The sequence below is a fragment of the Venustampulla echinocandica genome (genome assembly GCF_003357145.1).
Source record: "Venustampulla echinocandica strain BP 5553 chromosome Unknown scaffold_0, whole genome shotgun sequence".
NCBI classification, from domain to species: Eukaryota; Fungi; Ascomycota; class Leotiomycetes; order Helotiales; family Pleuroascaceae; genus Venustampulla; species Venustampulla echinocandica.
Genome location: NW_022474205.1, coordinates 2,026,856 through 2,049,821, shown reverse-complemented (window position 1 = coordinate 2,049,821; position 22,966 = coordinate 2,026,856). Strand labels below are relative to the sequence as shown.

General features: G+C 47.6%; 6 protein-coding genes across 6 annotated transcripts; 1 reads left to right on the top strand and 5 right to left on the bottom strand.

Moving 5' to 3' along the window:
* Positions 1-5,060: 5,060 nt before the first annotated feature.
* BP5553_00630 (Uncharacterized protein) lies at positions 5,061-6,130 on the top strand (the record flags this gene model as incomplete). The annotated part of the gene is made up of 2 exons (XM_032009253.1): positions 5,061-5,477; positions 5,537-6,130. 2 exons carry the CDS (start codon positions 5,061-5,063, stop codon positions 6,128-6,130), a joined length of 1,011 nt encoding a protein of 336 aa, XP_031873307.1.
* Positions 6,131-7,326: 1,196 nt separating this feature from the next.
* On the bottom strand, positions 7,327-7,771 carry BP5553_00629 (Structural toxin protein RtxA; the record flags this gene model as incomplete). Its single annotated transcript, XM_032009252.1, has 2 exons — positions 7,327-7,381; positions 7,476-7,771. 2 exons carry the CDS (start codon positions 7,769-7,771, stop codon positions 7,327-7,329), a joined length of 351 nt encoding a protein of 116 aa, XP_031873306.1.
* A 4,269-nt stretch (positions 7,772-12,040) lies between these two features.
* BP5553_00628 (putative metal tolerance protein 3) lies at positions 12,041-13,420 on the bottom strand (the record flags this gene model as incomplete). The annotated part of the gene is made up of 1 exon (XM_032009251.1): positions 12,041-13,420. One exon carries the CDS (start codon positions 13,418-13,420, stop codon positions 12,041-12,043), a length of 1,380 nt encoding a protein of 459 aa, XP_031873305.1.
* Positions 13,421-14,405: 985 nt separating this feature from the next.
* Positions 14,406-16,440, bottom strand: BP5553_00627 (Uncharacterized protein; the record flags this gene model as incomplete). Its single annotated transcript, XM_032009250.1, has 3 exons — positions 14,406-14,501; positions 14,555-16,203; positions 16,287-16,440. The coding sequence occupies 3 exons, from the start codon at positions 16,438-16,440 to the stop codon at positions 14,406-14,408; spliced, it is 1,899 nt and encodes a 632-aa protein (XP_031873304.1).
* A 1,627-nt stretch (positions 16,441-18,067) lies between these two features.
* BP5553_00626 (NAD(P)-binding Rossmann-fold containing protein) lies at positions 18,068-19,072 on the bottom strand (the record flags this gene model as incomplete). The annotated part of the gene is made up of 1 exon (XM_032009249.1): positions 18,068-19,072. The coding sequence occupies one exon, from the start codon at positions 19,070-19,072 to the stop codon at positions 18,068-18,070; it is 1,005 nt and encodes a 334-aa protein (XP_031873303.1).
* A 902-nt stretch (positions 19,073-19,974) lies between these two features.
* On the bottom strand, positions 19,975-22,105 carry BP5553_00625 (putative 2-succinylbenzoate-CoA ligase; the record flags this gene model as incomplete). The annotated part of the gene is made up of 5 exons (XM_032009248.1): positions 19,975-20,015; positions 20,067-20,366; positions 20,438-21,061; positions 21,297-21,585; positions 21,710-22,105. 5 exons carry the CDS (start codon positions 22,103-22,105, stop codon positions 19,975-19,977), a joined length of 1,650 nt encoding a protein of 549 aa, XP_031873302.1.
* Between the last annotated feature and the right edge of the window lie 861 nt (positions 22,106-22,966).

The window sequence follows — 22,966 nt, the reverse complement described above, 5'->3', positions numbered from 1 at the left end:
ACCTCCCTCCTTTCTTTCAGCTACAAACGCCAGGTACCTACGTCAGGAATGCAATACAGCTTCACATAATATAGTATAATGGATATATAGCCCTCTCTACTAATATACTTGGGACTGTACCCCACAAGCAAGAAACAAAACTCTACTCTACCGGTAGTATATTTCGTACCCCACAACACAAACCCCGCGCTCTGGATTTATCCACGATACGCTCCGTACCAGAGTACTCTACTGTGCTATCCGCAAGAAGCAAAAACAGCTATAGTGACAACACATCGCGGTGATCGCAGCCCACGCCACCACCCCGCACGGCGATCCTGCTCATAGGCTGTCTCGCATAAGTCGCCTCCCGCGACATTGCTCCGGGCCAATTCTCTGCCGTCGCCCGGAAAGAGGGTGCATGTGCGATGTGCAACAAATGCTACAGCGACAGACCATCGCATCGAGTACATAGTACACGGGACTTTGTTAGTAAATCGTTACGGTGGAGGGACACTACTGGACTGGAGCCTGAGAGACGGGTGGGCCAACCGTTGGTATGCCCTCGGGAAGAGCAAACAAAGGCTAGGCTACGAGGCAAGATATCAATAATCTATAATAGGTTCTCGGAAAAGAGCTACCTACTCAGGCTATAAGAAGCCGAACTTTCGTATATTTTGACCAATTCTTCAAGGCCCCTCGGAAAGAGGGTGCATGTGCGATGTGCTACAAAAACCACAATGCTCCAAATCATCCCTATGAGGATGTGCCTCGTACAATCTTACATGTACCTCAAAGTAGTACAGAAATGCTTTGTTCGACCAATAACAACAGGCTAAGGAATGCAGAGACTTTTTATAGGACCAGTCTGTTAACCTCAATCTTCGATAATAAAGTTGAATTATTGCTCACATGACTTGGTTAGAGTAGACATGAGACCTCTAACTTCTCGATCTTTAGATCGTCCTCTAGAAGTGTATGCAGGTCATTTTCTACCACTTCTGTAGGCACATGGCTCACGATACAGAGAAGGCTTATAAAGTAACTTATGGTATTGAAATAATGTAGTCAAATAATCCCCAACAGTTGAGGCATGCCCCTCCGAGTATGATGTACAACAAAAGGTTCGCCCGGAATGTCGTCAAAGTCCAATCCCAAGGCGGAAGAGCTAGATAATATTCACAAGGATTGGTACACCCCAACCTTCCAGATTCAGCATGCAAGTGAAGGGTGATATAGCCAACTTCTAGGCGTCATACCTAATAAAGGTCCATCAAGCCTCTCCCGATAGTTCTAAAAGATCAAATATTAGTTTAAAAAGGTCAAACCACTCATAAGCTGTAGGGCACTGTTTCTTACCTCTAGGGTGCGGTATGCAGTAAATAATTCAAGCGGAGGATTTGAAAGAGTCAATTGCTCAAAAGAATTAAGGTATGAGTGCGATGTGCAACAAAACCAAATAGGTGGAATTGGAAAGAGTCAACTACTCAACGGAGTTGAGACATTGGTGCGATGTGCAGCGAAATTTTAAATACTAGGTGGGATTAGAAAGAGTCAAGAACACAGAGGTTTTATATGTACGATGTGCAACACAAGAGCTATCCAATGACTGAAATCTTACCAGTGATTAAGTCAAGAATACTGTACAGGGGAGTTGAGATATCTGTGAGATATGCAACAAAGGAGCCTGTGTTGTGCCTCTGGACATTCTCATGAAGATTCTCACAATGATCCACCCTCACAACGATCCTTCCTCACAACGATCCTCCCTCACAATGACCCTCCCTCACAATGATCCTGCCACAGTGTTCCTCAGTGATTTTTCGTCACAGTGTTCCTCACGAGGTGCGATATGCAACAAAACTTGCTCATACCCTCCCCTCTAATAGCATTCAAAAGCTCTTGCTGCACCTACAATATATAGCTCCAGAAGCATACATAACAGGAAGTTCCCGATCTCCTTAAACACTGAACTTAAACTTGCGAATATCCAAACAAGTAGTCCACAGCGACTGTAAAGCAAAGCCTTAAATGGGATATCTATAAACAGGGCAATTTAGAGTTTATGTGGACTCTAACAAAAAAAACTATGAGGCTTCTGGACAAGGGCGCTTTGCACCGCATATAAACTGTACAGGAATGCACAGCATCATGTGATATGGGTATTCTCGAAACTCCGTCACTCGGCATCACACTTCTGAAATACGGTAAAAATAAAAGGAATACATTAATATGGAATGAGCTATTAAAATGATTCCAGTCCCGAGATAGGTATCCTGAGCGTTTGCCAGACTCCAAATAGCCACGTGATTAAACGGAAACGAAGTCCCCCCCCCCATCCTTGACCGCAAGGAGACTTCCATATCAGAGACGATATTATTTTCAGCTACCATGTTATTGTGGCACTTTGCATTGTGTGCCGGCAACAGCAGGTAATCTCGGTCCCAAGCTGACGGGACACGAGTAAATATGCTCTCGTTTTCTGGTATCGACCGTCACCCGAGGGGGTATGAAGATGCCATATAATATGCAGGAACAAAGTAAATAAGATGAACACTTCATCTACAACAATATATTTCAGGGCGGAAGGCTCCCCGGGCAACACATATGGGGCACTGAGCGTGAGGGGAAAACAAACATGGAAAACTAGTATTCCAACCTTTCCAACATTCGCATTTGGCTTCAATTCTCACCGGATCGGATAAAAGGAAGTATCATCCTCGGGCCTCTTAATCGGGGTGTCATCTCAAGTGCTGACAGCAAAATCCAAGTTGGTGGAATTAAAATGGGAAAGGGTTTTATCGGTGTTGTGCCTCTGTGGAGTACGTTGCGAAATATTGGTGGCGTCTGATAGTGCTGATATGGCGCCACCTCATCTGGCAACGAACCTGATAAGGCACGATGCGCCCTGGCCCCTCCTTGGCAACTTACCAAAAAGGAAATGTAATATGCACAGGAGAGTCAGCATACGAGCCCACAAGCTTCCCATTCTTTCGGGACAATAATTCGTAGGGCCGAGTCGGATAGTACGGCTTGGGCCCGTAAGTTGGCTTGCGATCTTGGGTGAAGTACTTCGTATGGGGAACAAAAGGTCAATATATGCTGTCATGTGGGAAGGAGGGTGATGCCTGGAAAGGGGTGTTGTTTTAAGGTTGGGGATTAGGGGTAAAAAGGTACCGTTTACAAATCTACATTTTCACAACCGAAATGTGCAATATGTGCAATATTGTCCGCTGCGGCTTAGATTGCGCTGCGTATGCAAGTTCTATGAAGAGACTTCGCTTTTTGCTCCCTATAGACAGTCCGAATCTAGTGCGTGCTTGTGTGATACGGAGTTAATCCGTACTGAAATTTGGACCCGGAAGAAGCAGAAACTAATCCCCTAAGTCAATCTAGCAACAGCATCCTATGTCGATCTTAAGTATGGAGTAGAGGGCGAGAGTCGCGGTTCCCAAAGTCTTCAGATCTTGAGTACACAACTCTCTCGCTCTCCGGAGATTTGGGGTTCTTGCTGGGTGGCTGCCTGGTCGACTGCTGCATCTGTGTCTACATAATAATATCCTCCTGTATCCCAAGCTGGTTGGCGTTGGCTTATTTCGTGCTACATACTTGGCGGCAAAAGATCTGGGCGGTTTTGTGCGAGTCTGGTAACTGGTTTGCGTCGCTCTCCGAGTCTCTGGGCTGTTCGTGTTCTAGAACTGTAAGACCACGAGGGCGATCTGCCGTCAATGCCGCGGTGGGGCGGAATAACCCAAGATTGGTCCATTCTGGGCATAAATGGACTTCATCTATAACCCCTGCAGCACTTTCGTAGCCAAATTGGTGCTCGAGTATCGCTGTCGTGGCCAGGAGGAGGAAAGGAGGGAGTTCGACTGGCCCCGTACAGTACGAGTAGTTGTTGGCGTTTAGATAGTTTTGGCAATCGAGCCAACTACTGTACTGCACAGTCTCTCTTGGTTCATCAGCGTCTAGAACAATATTTAGTACATCCATACACGAGCGGAGTACCTACGTACTTCGTACTTTACCAAATTACTACCAACGGCGCTATGGCAGGGGCGCTCAACTCAATATTTCAATACTTGGGCTGCAGGAAACGGCGGCCGTCCAGCCCCCGGGGAAGCCCAGGACCGCTGCGCCGCGCCTTGACTCTCCCAAATTATCAGCCAGGTTGGACAACAAAAAGCCGCCGGCCCCCTCCCCTTGAAGATGTGCCCTTGGAAATAACTGATGTGATGTGGTGCGTGATCTTTATCGGTGATATCTGTCCCGTAAACCCTCCCCCTCCGGCATTAAGATCTGGCATATAGCGGATACCTCTCCTGCTCCGGATTAACCTTATGCGCTGGATTAATATTAATGTGCGCGTCGATTGATCCCATTCTGCCTGTACGTGGTACGTCAAAAGTCGACCACGAGCCTCGAAGATCACATCGCACCCACCGACCAAGTTCCGTTATAATCCCCCCAGAAGAACGGTGACCCGGTGCGGACAATTCCAACTACAGTCATTCTTTTACCTGTGATAGAATCCTCCTCGACGTCTGGCCATTCTTTCCGTTGGACGAAACACATATCGGGAGCCTTGACGACCGACTTCCTCTGGCGATATCCTCTTCACACCCCGCCTCGGTGATCGGCATATCGAGCAAGGGATCTGGAAAAGGTTAACATTGAGTGATTCCCGGGAAAGGATATCGTTCTGCACGGTACTGCAGTTCGTGGTGTAGATCAGTGTTCGTGGGATTCCAGATTCGGTTCCAGATCCAGCTTCCGAATCCTTGCGACGACAGCAGCTGTCGACGCCGAAGGCCGAGTGATGCTGGAACCACGATTATAGGAAGCACAATCTCGACAACATGACCACCGCCGGCGAATGGCGTCGAGCTTCGGAGGGAATTGGCCGTGAGACTGCCCCGTGTGGGTCGAGATCACGGTCCTCTGCGCAGTCGACGTCTCGAAACAATGGTTTCCCTCCGCGTTCTTTCTTCTCGCGCCACGTTCTCTACTTCGCAATTATAATAATATGCTTCCTGCCACTTTGCTCAGCAACTGTGTATATACAAGAGCAAATGGTCGAGATGGTTGAAGAGGTGCCAGGGTCGGAGGGATCGACAATGGACGGCTCGTCCGACTCGGGCAGAATTTTGGCTGATCCGTCCCCACCTCCAAAATCGCAGGACTGGGGAGACTGGACCCTGGAGTCAATCCAAGAACTTCGGCGTCGAGATGCCCCTTTCGATGTTATATCCTCATCTTCATCCTCAAACTCAGTTACCGAGAAAACCCAGACGGTGACGCGCACGGTGGCTTCCACAACATCATCGTCGTCAAGCGGCATCGTGACCGCCGCCCCTACCGATGCCTCCGCTCCCCTTCCAATACCTTTCGATAGTGGGTTCAACTCGAATCTTACTGCCAACTGTGCGTCGTTCATGAATACCATGCTCGCAAATGCCACCTTTCGACAATGCCTTCCAATATCCCTTCTACTCCAAGTAAGCAGCTTCCACCTAATGTATCCGCTCTCAATCACACCAACTAACACTTACTCCAGAACTCACAATCCTTCTTCCAAGCCGAAACATCCATCGTTCGCATAACTCGAACTCTCGACGCGACCTGCGCTGCCGATGTCTCCCTTTGCGGTAAAATAATGGATTCTTTGGGCCGCAACATTACTACCGATGACGCCTGCGCCTCTGATATAGCAAACCTAAATCCCCTAATTCTACAAGCGCGCCTCGGTCTCCTGGCCTACAAACCACTCTACACGGCATCATGCCTGAAGAACCCCGTTGCGAAATCCTACTGCTTCGCAGACGCCATCACCAATTCAAGCAACCCAAGCGATAACTATCTTTATTATCTTCCGTTGAATGTCAGTCTACCAAGCGGAAGCCAACCGACCTGCAATACCTGTCTGCACAATACAATGGCCGTTTTCGAGGCCGCAACCTCTGACCGGAGTAGTGCCATTGCAAACAATTTTGTCGATGCTGCCATGCAGATCAATGTGAAGTGCGGGCCCAATTTTGTCAATGCCAGTCTTGCTGCCCCAATAACATCTGATGCCCAATCATTGGCGCTGATGAGCGGCGGTATGCCATTGATAATGCTGGGTCTGGCAGTTGCGAGCTGGCTGTTTTAATTCGGAGGAAGTTTGCAGTATATATGGGAAGCTCTCTGAGCGATGGTGTTGTGCTTACTTTTCGTAATTTATACCCCAAGGATGGACTGGATATGGATTTCAGATGGCGTTTGTATTTTACTTGGCTAGGAGGGAATATATATCTTCTTCGCTCTCACCACCAAGGGAGCGGGAATTGATAAAGACTTGGATGCTTCCGTTTTTGGTGAATATTGGAGGTCTTATAAATACATACACAACAAAAAGTAAAATAGCTATAATAATTCATGTACATACTTGATATTATTTCGTCTTCATGCTTAGAATTTATTAGCTTCAATGCTCATACTTGCGTCTAATGATGACCCAAAGATAAATGAATCCCTAGCATGTTCTCATTCTACTGACCCCCTTAAGCTCAGTAGAGTTCTAATCCATGTCAATTAAACCTCGTTCTATAACAGCAACACCCGACTACCTGATTACTACCAAAAGGTTGAAACTCGGGTGTTTGGCAAACCCCGCTTTATAAACACCGGTTTGGCATCATGCACATCCACGGAGCATTCATTGCAGTTAGGCAATTAGATTAAGTCTGTTCTTAGTTGAACCATCTTATAATTACATATGCCAGTTAAGATTGTTAACCCGTAACACGTAGGTGGTTTGTACAACTCTCGGTTTCAAAAGCCAGATACTAGCAGTCTACGGACCCATAATACACGCAAAGTACGAGCCACTCATTCATAGTTGGAAACGCCTTCAGCCGGCCTTGCAAAGTGACTTCTGGAATCGTGGGAAAGGAATATCTGGAGAGTCGGGAATGATGGTGGAACACAGGATGGAGGCTACCGAGGGTTGGAAACCAAGTATAGCCAGGAGTTGATGAAGATCATCTTCAAAGAGCCATACCTAGATGTTCGATCTGCTTGTCTACTCAAATATCACCCTTTGCTCCTTGATGAGCCTTATATAGACCATTTAACGAACCTCCCCTTGCGTATGTCTCAAAATTGGACGACTCATTGGCTGGCACAAACGCCATTCGTGATGTAATAGAATACTCATCGTCTACCTTGGAGCCCCTCCCATCATATCCTGGCTCAGCTTTTGGGATGTCGACCTACGAGGATCGAGACTTGTCATTATCCTCACGCTGTTGATAACAGATCGAGGTCCTGGCATCCCGGCCATAGCATTAAGTGTTGGCACATAATTCAGAAATCCTCCAACTTAGACACACCATATGAAGGCTCCTCGTATGGATGGGCACTAGACAGTTCGTCAGGCCAGCAGAGAAAAGTTATTTAACACACGCATACTCTAACTCAAAGTTGGAAAATAACAAGCAATAATACAAACTTACGTCTTCAGCGCTACGACCGCCTTCCTAGCAATATCTTCGCCAAAGCATATCACTTCCACCCTAGCCTCCTCCGTGTGTTCCAGTTTGCCCACGCTTCCGATGTGTGGATTCGCTGTATCTCCAGGGCGGAACTGACCCTTACCCACAACGGTCCAGCAGCATTCAGTATAGTTCCCCCCAGGATAGCGGCCTGCACCAGCAGCGAAGATAGCGGCCTTACAGGCTTCGACAGCTGGTACGGGCGCGAAGAAGACAAGCCTAAATTTCGTAGCAGCAGCAGAAACAACGGTCGCCATTTCGGAAAATGTATCGGAATGTCAGGTTGCTTTGGTTCGGGAGTTCAGAATAGGGCATGACCTAGATCTAGTAATGTGCTACTTAGGACGTTGTTTTCGTTCGAGGTAGATTTACTAATGCACCCTTGCCGAAGCCGAACAGGGCGGAGTCAATAGAGTGAGGTCGTAAGAAGTACCTATATAAGCTAATCCCTTCTTTATGTCAGAAGTTTATATAAAATAAAGTTTCAGCAATACAGAAACTATAAATCCTTCCTAATAATTCGCTTCACTCTTAGGGTGGCAAAGTTTAAAAGGCTACACCTGCTAGGTTTAACTCCTGTCGCTGTTGTCGTCATGCGTCACTTCTCGCTTACGAGTCCTCGACGCGCTCTGAAATCGCAACTGCAAAACAAAAAAACATCCAAGAACAATTCCTAATCTTGTAGCTACTTCGTTATAAAATAAAAAAAGGAAAATGAAAAATGAAAAGAGCAAAAATCCAGGAAGCGCCTTTCGGCGCCCGCCTCTGGATAAAACCAGACGAACTGAGTTTTATGCTTTTTTGGGCTGAGCCTTTTTCGAGATCTCTCTAAGATAAAGACAGTAACTCTCTCCAACATCGCACACACAATTTGATTCCTGACCACCTCGCCAGGTGGCCGGCCCTTGTGCCGATTAACATACTTTTGCGTATTTGGATTTATATAGTAAAGGGTGGGTGTCGGAAGCCCGGCGGTAAATGGTAGCGAGTGCGGTGGATGGTTCTGCTACGATATCACCTTATCCTTTGAGTTGAAGTAAAGTATCCCCTCTTTTTCTTAATATGATATCTTATCTAACCATTACGCAGAATACGGCACAGATCCTCCAAGATATGTGTTCATATCTTCCATCCTTGGTCGTTTGCTACCAACGAATCGTCTGGTATATATATAAGTCTCCTCCTATTGTGCAGTCCGAATCGGGAATGGCATGCTCAAAAATGGCATACGAATCTGTATTGCAAGACCCAACCTCTAGAGCTCCGCTCGATGCAAACGACTCATCACAGAATGGATCATCCAAATTTGTCCACGGAGCTAGTAATATAAGGCAGTGCAAAAGCCCTCACCACTGCACGAGCGTGTCAGCGAGAGGGTATCGTAAAGTATTGTATTTAACTATGCTACTTCCTTGGAATTGTCCTTTGGTATATAGATGTAGACTCATGATACGGTTCGTTTCCACCCACTAGTGGCAGAAAATGCGCACATCCACGGCACATATTTACTTAACCAGAGTCTTCTGGCCACTTCCGACAACATAGTTCAACACATTGTGCAGTACAATAAACCAGAAATTGCCAACCCGACTCTTCAGGCCGCTCAGGCCTATTTCGAGCAAAGTCCTCAGCTATCTTCCTTGACAGCGCAAATTGTGGATATACAGCTTGACGAATCTTCCCCAAACTCTCGGCATCAAGCGCCACTGCGATTGAAATCGAGGAAGCCGATTTCCCGAAGCTGGCGCAGGTTCAAGAACCGTTCCACTTGCTATTCCGACCAAGCGAGGTATCGGCGTCCATACTGTTTCGAATACAACAAAATGATAGCCTACTAATATAGTCAATTGCACGGCACCATCTATCAAACTCGACATTGACATACCACCGAGAGTTGGATACCATGCTGCAAATGTGCGGTTGCGAATTTCTGTGCAGACCACTCGAAAGATCCAATTAACCTATGCCACCACACGGCACTGAGCTGCCCCTGCCTGTCCCTTCGTATCACACTAACACCAACTGCCTACGCATATGGTGTATTGTACCGAGTAGTCGTATCCTTCCCGAGTGCATTTCGAATTTCGGCAAATGCAAAATCGCAAATGGCAAACCGCCATTGCTAGATTTCGGTTTCGAAGATACAAAATTTTTGAAGTCTTTCTAAATCAAGTCTTTGTATTTTCAGCTCTTCGTCCTGGCATGAATCTATGGCACCACTCCACTGTTCGGTGTCTGCATTTGATTCGCGGCTATTGGATCCATTGAAATGGGACTTTCATCATCGGGCTCCTTGGCAAGCCCCAAGGAGCTTTTCATAATACGAAATTTCCACCAGAGGGCGAATGGCGACAGCACGGCTAGGCTGAAGACGAAAGCTATCGTGTAGCTTATGACATCTGGGTGTTCGACATATATGATATTGAGAATGAAACCGAGGATGATTGCAGCTGAGAAAACAATTTCTTTGAACATTTTGGAGACATCCCCACACTCCCTGCAATAGATGGGGACCAGGAAGGTTGGCATGAGGTATACCTTCTTTGATGGGTAATGGATAAGGTACATGTACCTTCAAACCTCTTCGCCCCCAAACCTTAGGTGCCTTTGGAGGAGACATTGAGCTGACTTATATAAATGAAGATTGGGGAGCGATTTAAGCTAGCCAACGGCAGCGAATGACGATGGTGGGTGGTACAAACTGCACAGTCCATACCTCGTAATACGGAACACTACTGCCCCGGATTGCTGTCCAAATACGCGTTATCCCTGCGAAAGTCCCCTATTTTGGCTACCAAGGCTGGAGTAAGCGTGCTGCCAGCCAGTCGCATCGTCAATCCCGCCTGTCTAAATCTACCTAGGTACTTTGGTGACTTCACGGAAGGAGCTTCTGCATAGGTATTTTCTCGTATTGATAAAAAATTATAAAATCTGCTCGCATCCTCAGGATTCCTCACACCACCCTTGAAAGCTTGATTGGGCTGCATGGGGGCCGAGCTGAAGGCTTCGCTGGCGATTGGGAATTCAAAATGTGGAGCGCCAAAAGGAGAATTATGGGCGCAGTGCCTTTGGAGCTGAAGCTTGGCGTTTCAAGTATCCGTTCTTGCCAATGGGTTTGTGCATTTCGTAAGACATTTGCCTTGCTTTTGTTCCCTTTGCTCAAGAACTATCTTTCTGACGTGAGAGAACGCCTCCACCAAAGTCTACAAGATCCTTCATCCAGCAACCTCGCTACACAGCAACTCGATGTACCTCGAGTCTTCAAACCCCAACACTCTCATCAAGGGCTTTTGTACATGCCATCTGGCCAACTTTGGCCTGGGGTATATTCAGGAACTTGAGGCGGTACACTGGAGCCTGGAAGTCTTCATTCGTCGATCGCTACCAGGCCGTCGACTTTCATACCACTTACAAAAACTACGGATACAACCTATAATACATGAATTCTCCGTCATTGACTAGTGTATCTCTCACATCCGCTCAGAGAATCAAATAGCAAATAAGACCCACCTTTACAATACGAAGTTTTACAACTAAGATACATACTCGAGTATCGAATCGATATGAAGTGCAGCTATCTAGAGGAGACGCCAGTACCCAGCTCGTAGATAGCACAACGATAGGCCGCTGCTATGAAAATAGTTAACATATCGACATAATTGTCACGAGAAAAGCAATATATACCTGGACCATATTATAATAAAACTACTGACATAATACCTACTTATGATTTTTCTGACACGATCTTCAACCATTATTAACAGAGTGATATAATTGCAACCAGGCTTCATCCACCCAGTCGGGATTTCAGCCTTACTCACAATCGAAACCCACGAGAAGCACTATGCTGCTATAAACCCCTACTCGCAATGGCGATCAGGGGCCTGAGCGGGATGGCTAGTCTTTGGGAGCCCCGGGGTGCCACCGTCTCGTAGGTAAAATAGTCCTCAGGTTCCCCTCTTTCCTAGACCTGGGAAAGAATTGGGATCGACGACCCTTGCCTCTCGAGCTGCGGTCTGGATGGCATCTCTCATATATAGTTTCCGCCATTAAGGCTTGTAATATATAGGAATGGGTTTCTAGATCTTTGGAGGCTAGATTTGACGCTTACTTCCTGGACAGCTGACTGTCCGAGTTTGTATGTGAACACGTACGCAAATGTATTAGAATACCTGAGACGATTCAAAGTGCAAAAATCGATTTGCGCAAATAGTGTAGAATTGATTCGCTTAGTTGGATATAATTGTAGAGAGGAGTGCAGTAGGACCGCATATTTAGAAGCAGTGAGCAAAACAACAAAGTAGCGCACTGTCATGCATGATATTCTATCAGCTGAGCTCCATCAACGCCTGATGCTAAAAACCCCAAAAACCCCCAATAGGCACAGAGCAGAATCGCAGATTTATAAACAATCCAAAGAAAGAGGTTTGCAAAAGGCGAACACGATGTCCCTCCCCACCATTACAGGGCCTACCCACATTCCAAGTCGCACCCTCGTCTTCAACACACCACGTCTCTCGAACTGCTTAAAGATCCTTCTTATAAGCATGCTCGGGCTTATGCGTAGTTTCATAATCGACATGGACATACGCTCTCTCCACATCCGGCAAGCTTTCCAGCTTGATTTGCAGCTCCTCGGCAACATCATGGGTGTCTCTAAGACTAGCTTCCGGATTCATGACCACATCGACCTCAGCGATCAGCCTCGGGCCCGAATGATACACGCGCACTGTATCAATGCCCTGGATGGTAGGGGAGTGCGTGAGGCAGACATAAGTGATGAGTTGCTGGATTTCAACACCAGCAGTAACGCCGACCAGGAGGAGGAACTCGCTGAATGCGGTACGTAGCCAAATGACTGTAATGATGACTGAGATAATGATCGCTCCCATAGGGTCGACCCACCACTTTAGCTTAGACCCTCCAACAGACGTTAGAATACCAAAACCGTTGACGAGCAGGTCGTTACGATGGTCGCTCCAGAGGATTTTGATTTGAGAGTACTTGTCCTTCAATGCCCAACAGTATAGAAAGAGAGCCAATTTGGTGGCGAAGGCTATTGTGACTGCGATGACGGAGGGAAAGTGAAATGAGTTAGTCTCTTCCTCATTCCCATCTACCAAGGCGCGGATGGAGAAGGCGATCAGGATGAAGGACACAGCTGTCATGAGGAAGCAGAAAACGATATTTCCAACGGTCTCGAGGCGTGCTTTACCAGAGGGGAACCGATTTGGGTCCACACGCTTAACGGCACGGTTTGTGACGATCAAAGTGATGTTCGATAGAGGATCAAATACAGAATCCGCCATAGTCGTAAACAGAGACAGCGATCCAGATGAAACGGCACCGTATAGTTGAAGCCCAGCGAGCACAACATTCGCCGCAAACGATCCATAAACGGCAATCTGGAATTTGAGATGGTCGTCTCCAGCTTCCTGCTTCGCTTCCTCCTTGTGGGCTTCTACAGGTTTGAGCATGCGCTCTATATTCTCATTCTGATTCTCGTAGAACTTCTGTATCTTCCGTGCCTTGGACGCGTCATTGTTGAACTTGATAGGACCACATCCGTCTCGTTTCCGCGACGTGTTAGCCGCAATATCGCGGATCTCGCTGTCATTCTTGAAAGCTGACGATAGCTGGTAGGGATCGTTCTCGCGCGTGTATCGAGGTGGCCTCTGGTCTTCTAGATCGTTCGGTGCGCTCGAGATATGTCTTGCGATGGGATCGTTCTGCTCCGCTGTTGGCGTTATGGCCTCGAAGGCTGTGCTGGCACCAGGGTCCCTTGAAGTATTCTGTGGAATTGGGGTATGAGGTGAAGATATCAAGCGCTCTGGCTGATTTGGATGGTGATGGAATGGATGAGGATGCATGGTAATGCTGTGGGAGAGGTCCGGTTCCTGTGCCATGGTACAGCGGAGGACGGGGAAAGGGGAAATAAGCAGTTTGCGACAAAGACAATGATGAGGAGAAGAAAAGTTCCTTCAAAGATAATAGGACGCAACGCACTGTAATACAGAGCTATAGAGCGCGCAGTTGCTGAAGTTGAGAGCTACAAACCTGAGCCGATGCCGCCACCGACAATCTCCATCAGTGGGGTGAAAGTTCGCCTGCTTCTGCTTGGTGCGCTAGCCAGGCGCCATGGCAGAGAGCCAAGGGATGAGATAGCAATGATCATGGTATACCATTAGGAGTGATACTCGAAGACGATGTGAAGACTGTAGAAAATAGCACAATATTTTGTAGTAACAGTGGAAAGGCGTTAGGGATATGTAGTAATGTGAAACGGATCAGCTTCCACCTGACATTCCGGCGCATTACCTCGGGACGAGTAGTAACCGGGGATCGTTCGGGGAAAAAGTGCACTTAGCGCAAGCTATTAAGTTACTAGTTATCTATATTTCACCTTTAACTAGATAAGATACTACTAGTAGCAAAATAGGGACTTCCATCTCCAAAAGAGATCATCGTTAATATGAGCACATGCTAAACCCTGCCGTACAATGCCGAAATATGTCAAGAAGATAGCAAAATTTCACTAGATATTTAAACTTCTTTGTTTTCTCCTGTTTGCTTCTCTAGAATGATGGACGTAGGGGTACTCGATTAATATTATATAATTTGCAGACTAGAGGCTATACAACGCTATGCTACACTGCTTGCTATACACAAATCCTCCAAATGATTAGACAAGTATAAACCAAAGACCAACTAGTCTTTTTCATCCCAGTCATTGGAATCCATAAACGCCCACGCAAGAAAAAGGTAGCCTCGGGTAAGAGGTCTTGGGTATATTTCCACATCTTTCTCGTCTTCCGATTCCCATTACCAAGATATATATCGTTATTAAGAAGTGAATGAGTATGTGAAGAAGTTAACTATTTAAGGGCCTGGTTATTGAGAAGCCCCCGAGAGGCCTGTTGGTGTTCGGTCGTCTGGCGGCATCGACCCTGGGTAGGATATTTCGGGGTCAGGAACTTGGATATCAAGCTATGTCTAGGTTAGCTATAATTATTTTGTGCATCTACTTCGAGAGGACTCACATTCATATATCCAGTCCGCCTAAGAGGCACGATCCTCGGTGCAAAACCCGGTCCATCCTTGCTCTTTTGCTCCATCTTGGTATTCCACTCTTCTAAAAACTGTTCGACCTTAGTTAATCTTGATTTCACAGCTGTGAATCCAAAATCATCCCATATCCACCCAGTCACTAAACCCATTACGGCGTCGAAGATATTTCGCGCACCAAAGGGATTGAATGCAGGTACCAGCTCTTTATTAACTCGTTCTATAATCGTCCTGAAATCTTGTTCCGACACTCCAGCTGGATCGAGAATCTCGGGGTATAAGTTTGAGAAGGTAGGTGCTAAATCACCTTCCATCATCCAATCCCTCCGAATCCGTATGATGCGAGTTGTCTGGTATAGAGGTGACGAGAGTGGGACGTGCGAATTCATGTGTGGAAAGCATGGGTGCTGAGGTCCCCATTCGTCTGCCGCGTTGCCCGGAACTTCAGAGCCGATTATGGATGAATTATCCGAAGATATGGCTGACCCAATGCCACTATGTAAAGAGGTATTCGAGGCATTGTGCGGGAGGGTCGAGTTACCGCCAGGAATATGCAAGCCTTGAGGTTCGGGTCCGCGTTCGAGATCAGTCGACATCTTGGCTTTGCTTCTGAAAGATAATCCAGCTGATGGAGGTCCTAAGCCAACAGGACTTCCGTCCCCGTTTCTGAGATTGGTTATTTTGATGTGCTTGGGTTTTGCGCCTGCCTGATCCTTATTCCCCTCGTCAGTGTCGATTGCTCGCCCTTTTCCTTTATCTAGCCTGAACCTAGGAGACGTTGGGGAATTGCCTTTCTTGCTGCGTTCAATATCAATACTGACACTCCTCGGCAACGAGACCCTATTCGATCCGACAGAACTACCACTCCGCTCCACCTGTAAACTCGCCCTCGTAGATCCCAAATGTAGACTCTGTCTCTGCTCTGACAATGTCAGTAGAGGGTACGATCCTCCTGCGGTAGCTCCCTCTCGAGGATTTTCGATATCTGGATGGGATAGTGGGACAGCAATAGCAGCCGGGCCTTCTTTCTCTTCACCCCGCGACCGATTTCGCTTCTTTGTTGGGGCTCGTGGTGTTGAATTTGTTGGATTCCAAAGTCGTGCAGCACTAGGACGTCGACGGCCTCTACTGGTATTAGACCCGACGGTGCCCGAGCGATTTCTGAATGGGGAACTAAAATCGGGGTTCCCGCCACCGATGAGAGCGTTGCGTAAACTCCAGCGCGTCGGGCTAGTGACCCTTACTTGTGGACGTTTATCGTCTGTTGAGGCGGTAGGGACAGGTGATGGTGATGGGTATGGCGGCTGAAACGTGGGCGATGGAAGTCGAGGATTAGCCGTTGAAGCCGCTGCGGCATTTGAAGATTGGGATTGCAGGTGGGATTGCAGGTGGGAATGAGAGCGAGAATGGGAATGGGAATGGGAATGGGAATGGGAATGAGGCGTTATGGAGGTTCTCCGGCTTTTCGATGCAGACGGGACTGCGTGCGACGCCGTTGGAACGTTTGCGACTTTTGCCGTCGCAGGCGCGGTTGTGGTTGTGATAGTAGTAGTCGTGGTCGCAGGGTAGAACGACCACGATGGCAATGGCAATGGCAGTGTCGAGGATGCTCGTCGCGATGAGGCTTTAGATGTGAGATTGAAGTTGATGTCGAGGCCTTAGTGAGGAGCGGTGACCCGCAGCGAATGCGGTTTGGCGCCGACGCACCACCCGGGGGACTGGGAAAGGGGAAATATAACGGTAGCGACCACGACCACGACCACGACAGAAACCACCCAGAGATATCTGTATCTGGCGGGCTTAACTTTGATTTGGGAGTTGAATGATCGGAGTCTGACTTGGAGCTGGAGTCTGACAGCATCATTGCATCTCGATCGGCCAAACCAGTTGCCCGTTTCCTTGCCAACTCCAGGTACTCTTAGGGACGATGCTGGAAAGGCACGACATATATATATTTCTATATCCGGATTATTACTTGAGGTACGTGTGACGAAGCAACAGACGGAGGGGAGGAATCCCGCACTACTACTTGTTGGCCTACGCAGATAGGGTCTTATAGGGTCTTCGCCGCGTTGAAGTTCCGGTTTATGGGCTGCTCATCTGCCCTGCCCGCGTTGTAACAGGGACCACCCCAAAAGCAATTCCACCCACATGTCAGGAGATCACAGGAAAGTTGCAAAGGCTGCTTCCAATGGCCGTGTGCTGTGACGTTAACGGAGTATGACCCGTCCGAGCGGAGAAGGATTTCCTTTTGAATTCATGCGAAGCAACCCACACTCGACTAATTCAGGGGCTTGCCATAAAACTCCAGAAGTCCGATTCATCTGCTTGCTGACGTCGACTCACTCCTCGGTATACTCGAAGCAGGAAAGAGCATGGTCCGAGCATTTACTGTATGCTCTTATCGGCCTGTCAGCAATGACGGACTGCACTTTTTTTTGAATTATTGCATTGCACTGTAGAGTACGGAGTATTTCCATAGGACTGACCAGATATTAACTGAGCGGAGTTTTCCCAAGTGGGTTGCTCCGGGAGAGCTTCGCTAGGCCATCCCGAGCTTAGACCTGCTAAACCCCCCTTTTCTGAATCCGAGACTGTTGTACAGGATTTTAGGGGTAAATGCCGCAATAGCATAGGCCCGCCAAATTCCCCTGTTTGCTTCATAGATTCGTTTAGGAATTGAGTCCGGTTCGCTACAAGAATATTTCTCCAGTCTTAATTCTGAATTTATAACTAACCAAGGCCCGCAACCAAGTGGTGGGATATCCGGTTTCAGTTTAAGCAGGCTTCTGAAGTATCATTCGTTCTTCGATATTACATCGGGATTCCATCTCTAAATCTACGTTAACCCCAAGGACTAGGAATTGCTTAAGGGGATGGGTGTTCGAGAAAACATATACTTGTTCGATAGTTCTGGGAGTCTAGGAACCGCAGTTATCCACTTAAGGCAATGAATGACTTCACGCCAAGAAGAAAAAGTAGTGTCAGAAAGGCAAAAGAGTTCAGCAGCTGCGGTTTGAGGAAGTCTTGCAATACCCGGCCGAATAATGCGCACATGCTTCACACCTCATATATCTCCTAAGTTGCTCAATGGGGTAATGAGCACGTGCATCACGCTTTATATAGTCGCGCCTACGTCTCTACCTCGGACTCGGGATGGCAAGGGTTGGGCTTAACAACTGAGGCGAACGCGCTCGGGATTACTTATTCTGGTTTATATACTCACCTCGAATTGTGTTCGGTCGGCGATGAGGTGAGCAGCCGAGAGGCCGGCCTAGTCCTCACTGCTTCGCCATCAAAACGTTGTATATCATACTCACATCAGAAGAAAGGTGAAGGATTAAAAGTATTAAGGGGGCTGCTCTGCAGATATTACTGTTGGAGTTATATGTGACTCTTCTAATGAAAACCTAGGAATCAAGAGCGACGTCAAACGAAAATAGCAGGTTATATTATGAGCATAGATGCTCATTCAGCGAACCATCTTGCTAGTTATCATCTTCTAATCCAACCATCCCCAAAGAATCAACCCACAGCTTCTTCTCCAACCCCTCATCAAAAGCATGAGGCACATATCCGGGTGCGGACGGAAGACCCACTTGAACGAGTTTCCCTGCCTCCTGACAATCCTCCAAATATTTACCTCCAACACCCTCCCAATCCTTCGCCACAGCAGCAAGGACCGTGGTAGCAGCGCCTTGCTCCAAACTCTTAACCCCTTTCCACTTCCACCACTGTTCCTGCACATCCGCAGGAACATAAGTCTGTAAGCCCGTGTGAATCCCTCCTGGATTCACGCTATTAGCGTGCAATCCCCTCGCTCCATACCGGCGCTCAATCTCATTCGCCATGTATATATTGGCAGTTTTACTCTGTCCATAAGCTTTGAAGGACCCATACTCATTCCCCGGCTTCTCGAAGCCATAATCATCGACTTTAATCCCGCTCCCACGATGTCCAGAAGAGGAAAGTATGACAACTCTGGAGTTGAAGGTTGGGGTAGAGCTCTTGAGTAGTAGATCATTGAGGCGATTGAAAAGTAGGAAATGCGCAAGATGGTTAACGCCGAATTGCGTCTCAAACCCGTCTTTGGTCTTCGTCAGCTCGGGGATGGCCATCACGCCCGCGTTGCAAATTAAGACGTTCAATCTCCCATTACACCGTCTTCGGACATCCTCCGCGGCTGCATTAACGCTGGAGAGAGATTCCATTTCCATCTCAACTAACTCGACTCGGCCTGGCTCTAGGATCTCTTTGAGAGCGGATTCGGCTTTGGGGATATTGCGTGCTGTGAGGAAGAGCGTGGCCCCTGTACTAGAAAGACTGCGTGCGGTTTCGATCCCGATGCCTGAGGAGCAGCCCGTGATGAGCATTGTTTTGTCTGCCAACTTTCCTTCTAAGGAGTCATCGGAAATGATTTGTTGGGCAGTGGGGCGAGCGTCGCCTGGTCCTTGGACGTTCTCATGGAGGTGGGCGTATTTAGCTGAAGGCATTTTGTCCTTGAGAAGGATATTGTTGTAGTATGGCCTTTTGAGCGGCGGGTAATTTGGAATAATGTGTTATGAGGAGTAGATGGGGCTGGTGGTGATAATGATAATGATGATAATACCGACCGTTCCATTTTCAAGAGCTGTCGGTGCCAGCAGGCTTTCTTTATATATAAATGAAAGGGCAGAAATGGAAGTAGTTCGATATGCAGGATCACGGAAGCACTCCCGGAGTTAAGATGTTATGGGCGAGGTTGTATATTCTACCTAGGTACCTGGTCTGTAAGCGGATCCTCACCCGCGGATTTATTAACCCATTTGCTGCAGTCGGCTTACAGCCCCCTGCTATGGCCTACAGGAGAGCCATGCTCCACTAGCATATTGTCCGTTTGCCTAGTACGGCCAGCAGCTTCCTTCGCCCATCATGTTCATCATCTTCCTGAATCTCCCCAAGTGACAGCAGCTCCCCGTCGATTGTACTAATGCCACGCTGTGGACTTTCCCGGGACGATTTAACTAAATAGCTCCTAATCGTAGGCATGTCTCCAATATTAAGCTTGACGCCATAGATATCTCGAAGACACTATGTCGAAAGGGTATATGATTATACTTGATATGCCTGGCAAACGAGACAGCCAAGAAGGAGTTCTTCTGTGCTTGTAGTTTAGATGTGTAGTTGAGTTTCACCAAGCCATCTACTGGTAAGGCGGTTGCATTAGTCTTTCGAATATGTGTTTGATTGGTTGGTGACTATAAGCCACAATTAAAAATCGACGTCTCCTCCTATTCCCACACTGTTTAGTATATCCGATACTATACAGTAGGATATTCCTCCTACCGATATAAAAATACTATCGTTTCGCCATTGGACACCACCCCAATGGCCTGAATTCACAGCCCTGTCTCCTCTAATATCCAAAAGCGCCTAATACGTCACCCAGTTTGACGCCTATATCCAACTTGTCAGGTACCCTTCCACGCCTCGCACTTTATTTCTCACTGCGATCGCCCTTCGCCCACGCTCTCAAAACATTCTTCTTCAGCTTCCCAGTGCTGGTCTTGGGCAACTCATCGACAACTTCCACCTCTCGCGGGACCATAAATTTACTTATTGAACTCTCATTCTTCGCCCACGCAATTAGAGCTTCTCCTGTGAGGGATTTCCCGGCTTGCACTGTGATGAAGGCCTTGGGACGTTCGCCCCAGTGAGAGTCAGGGACGGAGACGACGCCAGCTTCGAGGACATCGGGATTTTGAACTAGCATTGCTTCGAGGGCCACGGAGGAGATGTTCTCCCCACCTAGAGTTGTATACCGTCAGCACTAGAGACTCCAAAGACTTAATAGAGAGCAGGGGGGGATGGTAACGCACCAGATATGATAATGTCCTTCGCCCTGTCTAAAATTTGCGTACTTCCATCGGCATGCCAAACGGCCAAATCCCCACTATGTAGTACACCCCCATCAAACAGTTTCCGGGTCGCCTCCGGATCCTTAAAATACTCCTTGGCGCAGATATTCCCAAGAAATACAATCTCTCCGATTTCCTTCCCGTCTTTCTTCACATCAATAAGCACACCTTCGGGCTGCTCTGTCTTCACGACTCGAATAGGCAACGCTGTGATGAACCCGTGTCCTTGGCGCGCCATACGAGCGTATTTCTCTTTTAGAGGGAGAGTTTCCCATACAGGCATATGGTAACCTTTGGTGATTGGACCGTATGTCTCTGTAAGACCGTAGACGTGCACGGGAAAGAGATTAAGATTTGTCATTTGCTCAAATAGATGGGCAGTTGGTGGAGAGGCTGCTACGGTTACACGGACCGGTTGCTCGAGCTTGACTGCTGATTTAGAGGCACACAGAATGGTGTTGACGGTAGGTGCGGCGTTGAAGTGTGTTATCTTTTCGTCTTTGAGAAGGGTCCAGATCAGGGGGTAATCAATTTTGCGTAGGCAATAATGTGTGCCCCGTACTGCAGTCACGGCCCAGGGGAATGCTGAAATCCGGTTAGTAAGTTCTAAAGCCGAAATGAAAAGATATTTTCTTACTCCACTAAGGTGAAAGTTAGCATCTATTGTGTGTTATAATGCAAGGAAGCGGGTATTTGGGGAACTGGACTAGACTTACACCCATGGCATGGAACATAGGCAAAGTCCACAGATACTTGCATCGTCCAAAGTGATAATTTAGCCCACTCTCAATGACATTACCTATCGTCGCTAGGTACGCACCACGATGGGTATAAACGACGCCCTTTGGCTTAGCAGTTGTGCCGCTTGTAAATGGAATTGCAATCGCAGCATTTTCGTCGTCGCACTGGGCCTTCAAACCTTCCCATCCTTTGCTTCCCGTCGCTTCATCATGCCCTAGGCCTTCTAGAACAGCTTCATCAAACGGACCTGACAGCTGCCCAGCCGTGGCATCTGTATCTGTATCCACAATGAAAGGTACAGAAGGGTGTTGTTTCCGGAAATCGTCCAGGAGATGCACATACTCGGCATCAACGATTATGGAGTCCACCTGCTCATATCATATATCAGCCCACTGATTCTCCTTAACATTGAATGATCTTCCCTTCACCACAGGGATGTTCATCCGGTATCTCGTCTGATCTCAAACACATAAAAAGGACCGCCAAACTCACCTCACCAAACTCAAAAATATAAGAAATATCCTCCATCTTCAGCCGATAGTTCACGGCAACATTGATACCTCCAGCCGCTGCAATCCCAAAGATAGATTCCAAAAACGCCGGCGTATTAGGTGCCAGAATCCCAACTCTCTTGAAACCATGCTTCATGAGAAAGTAGGCAAGGCCCCGGGCGCGGTCCGCGAATTCGATGTAGCTACGGCGCAAGACCCGATTGTTGGCTGTGACATGGTATATGGCGGTGGCTTCGGGCTCAATTTCGGCCGCACGGGGTAAGAAGAATGTAGGTGAGAGTTGGTGGATGTTTGTGGCTTGCGGTGAAGGAGAAGAGCTGAATGGGTGGAGGATATGAGAGGTTATTGCTTGGAGTCTGGAGGCTGGTGGTGACATCTTGGCCAGTCGTTTCAAGTCTGTTCTTGATGCTTTATCTCACCTGAATGACTGGCAGACGAGCTGAGGGAGGAGGCTGAGAGCTCGGGTACATGTAAAACCAGCGATTGATGCCGGTTTGATAGATTGATTGGAGTCCCTGGGACTATTGGGACAACGGGAGACAAGAGATGTAAAAGAAAGACAGATATAGAGCGCTAGAACTCTCTAGGAGTTTTATAGTTGAAGGTATTACCAAGGTATTGTTCCCGGTCGTTCCCCTACCGCACTCCGCTCTGCGGAATCGCCTCCGCAGATATGTACACCCTCGGTAGCGGGGAAATGGCTTGAACTACCGGTACTTTCAGCGGGGACAAGACTAGCGGTATCGGCATCCCCCATTGCTTAAACTTAAGTACATATATATAGAAGGGGATTGCTATTGCTGCTGAAAATAAATTGCGAGGAAATCGATTGGAAAGCACCTGTTGGTTATCTACTTTCATATAGGCATTCAAACCGGCCAATGTACCGACCCGGACGGATAACAAGTACCTGGCATTTGACATGCGTACTCCGTAGAACCGAAGCGGCCGCGTCATATGACTGAGCCGAATGGAAATTCCGGGTTAGGTTATGATAATCGCACCTAGCTTTTTATCTTATTGAGAGATGGAGTATTTCGTAGACATATGGACATATCAGACGCTAAAATTCCACTTTTCTTTTATGCCATTGGGACGAAGGGTAGCCAAGAAAGATATATTGATACTCCATACCTAGAGAGGGATTCTTATAAGGCCCAGTGCCTGCAGAAAGCAGCCACCCTAGCGGCCTTTGGGAGCTGGTAATTAGTGTTTAGCATGATCTGTAGGGGCTTCC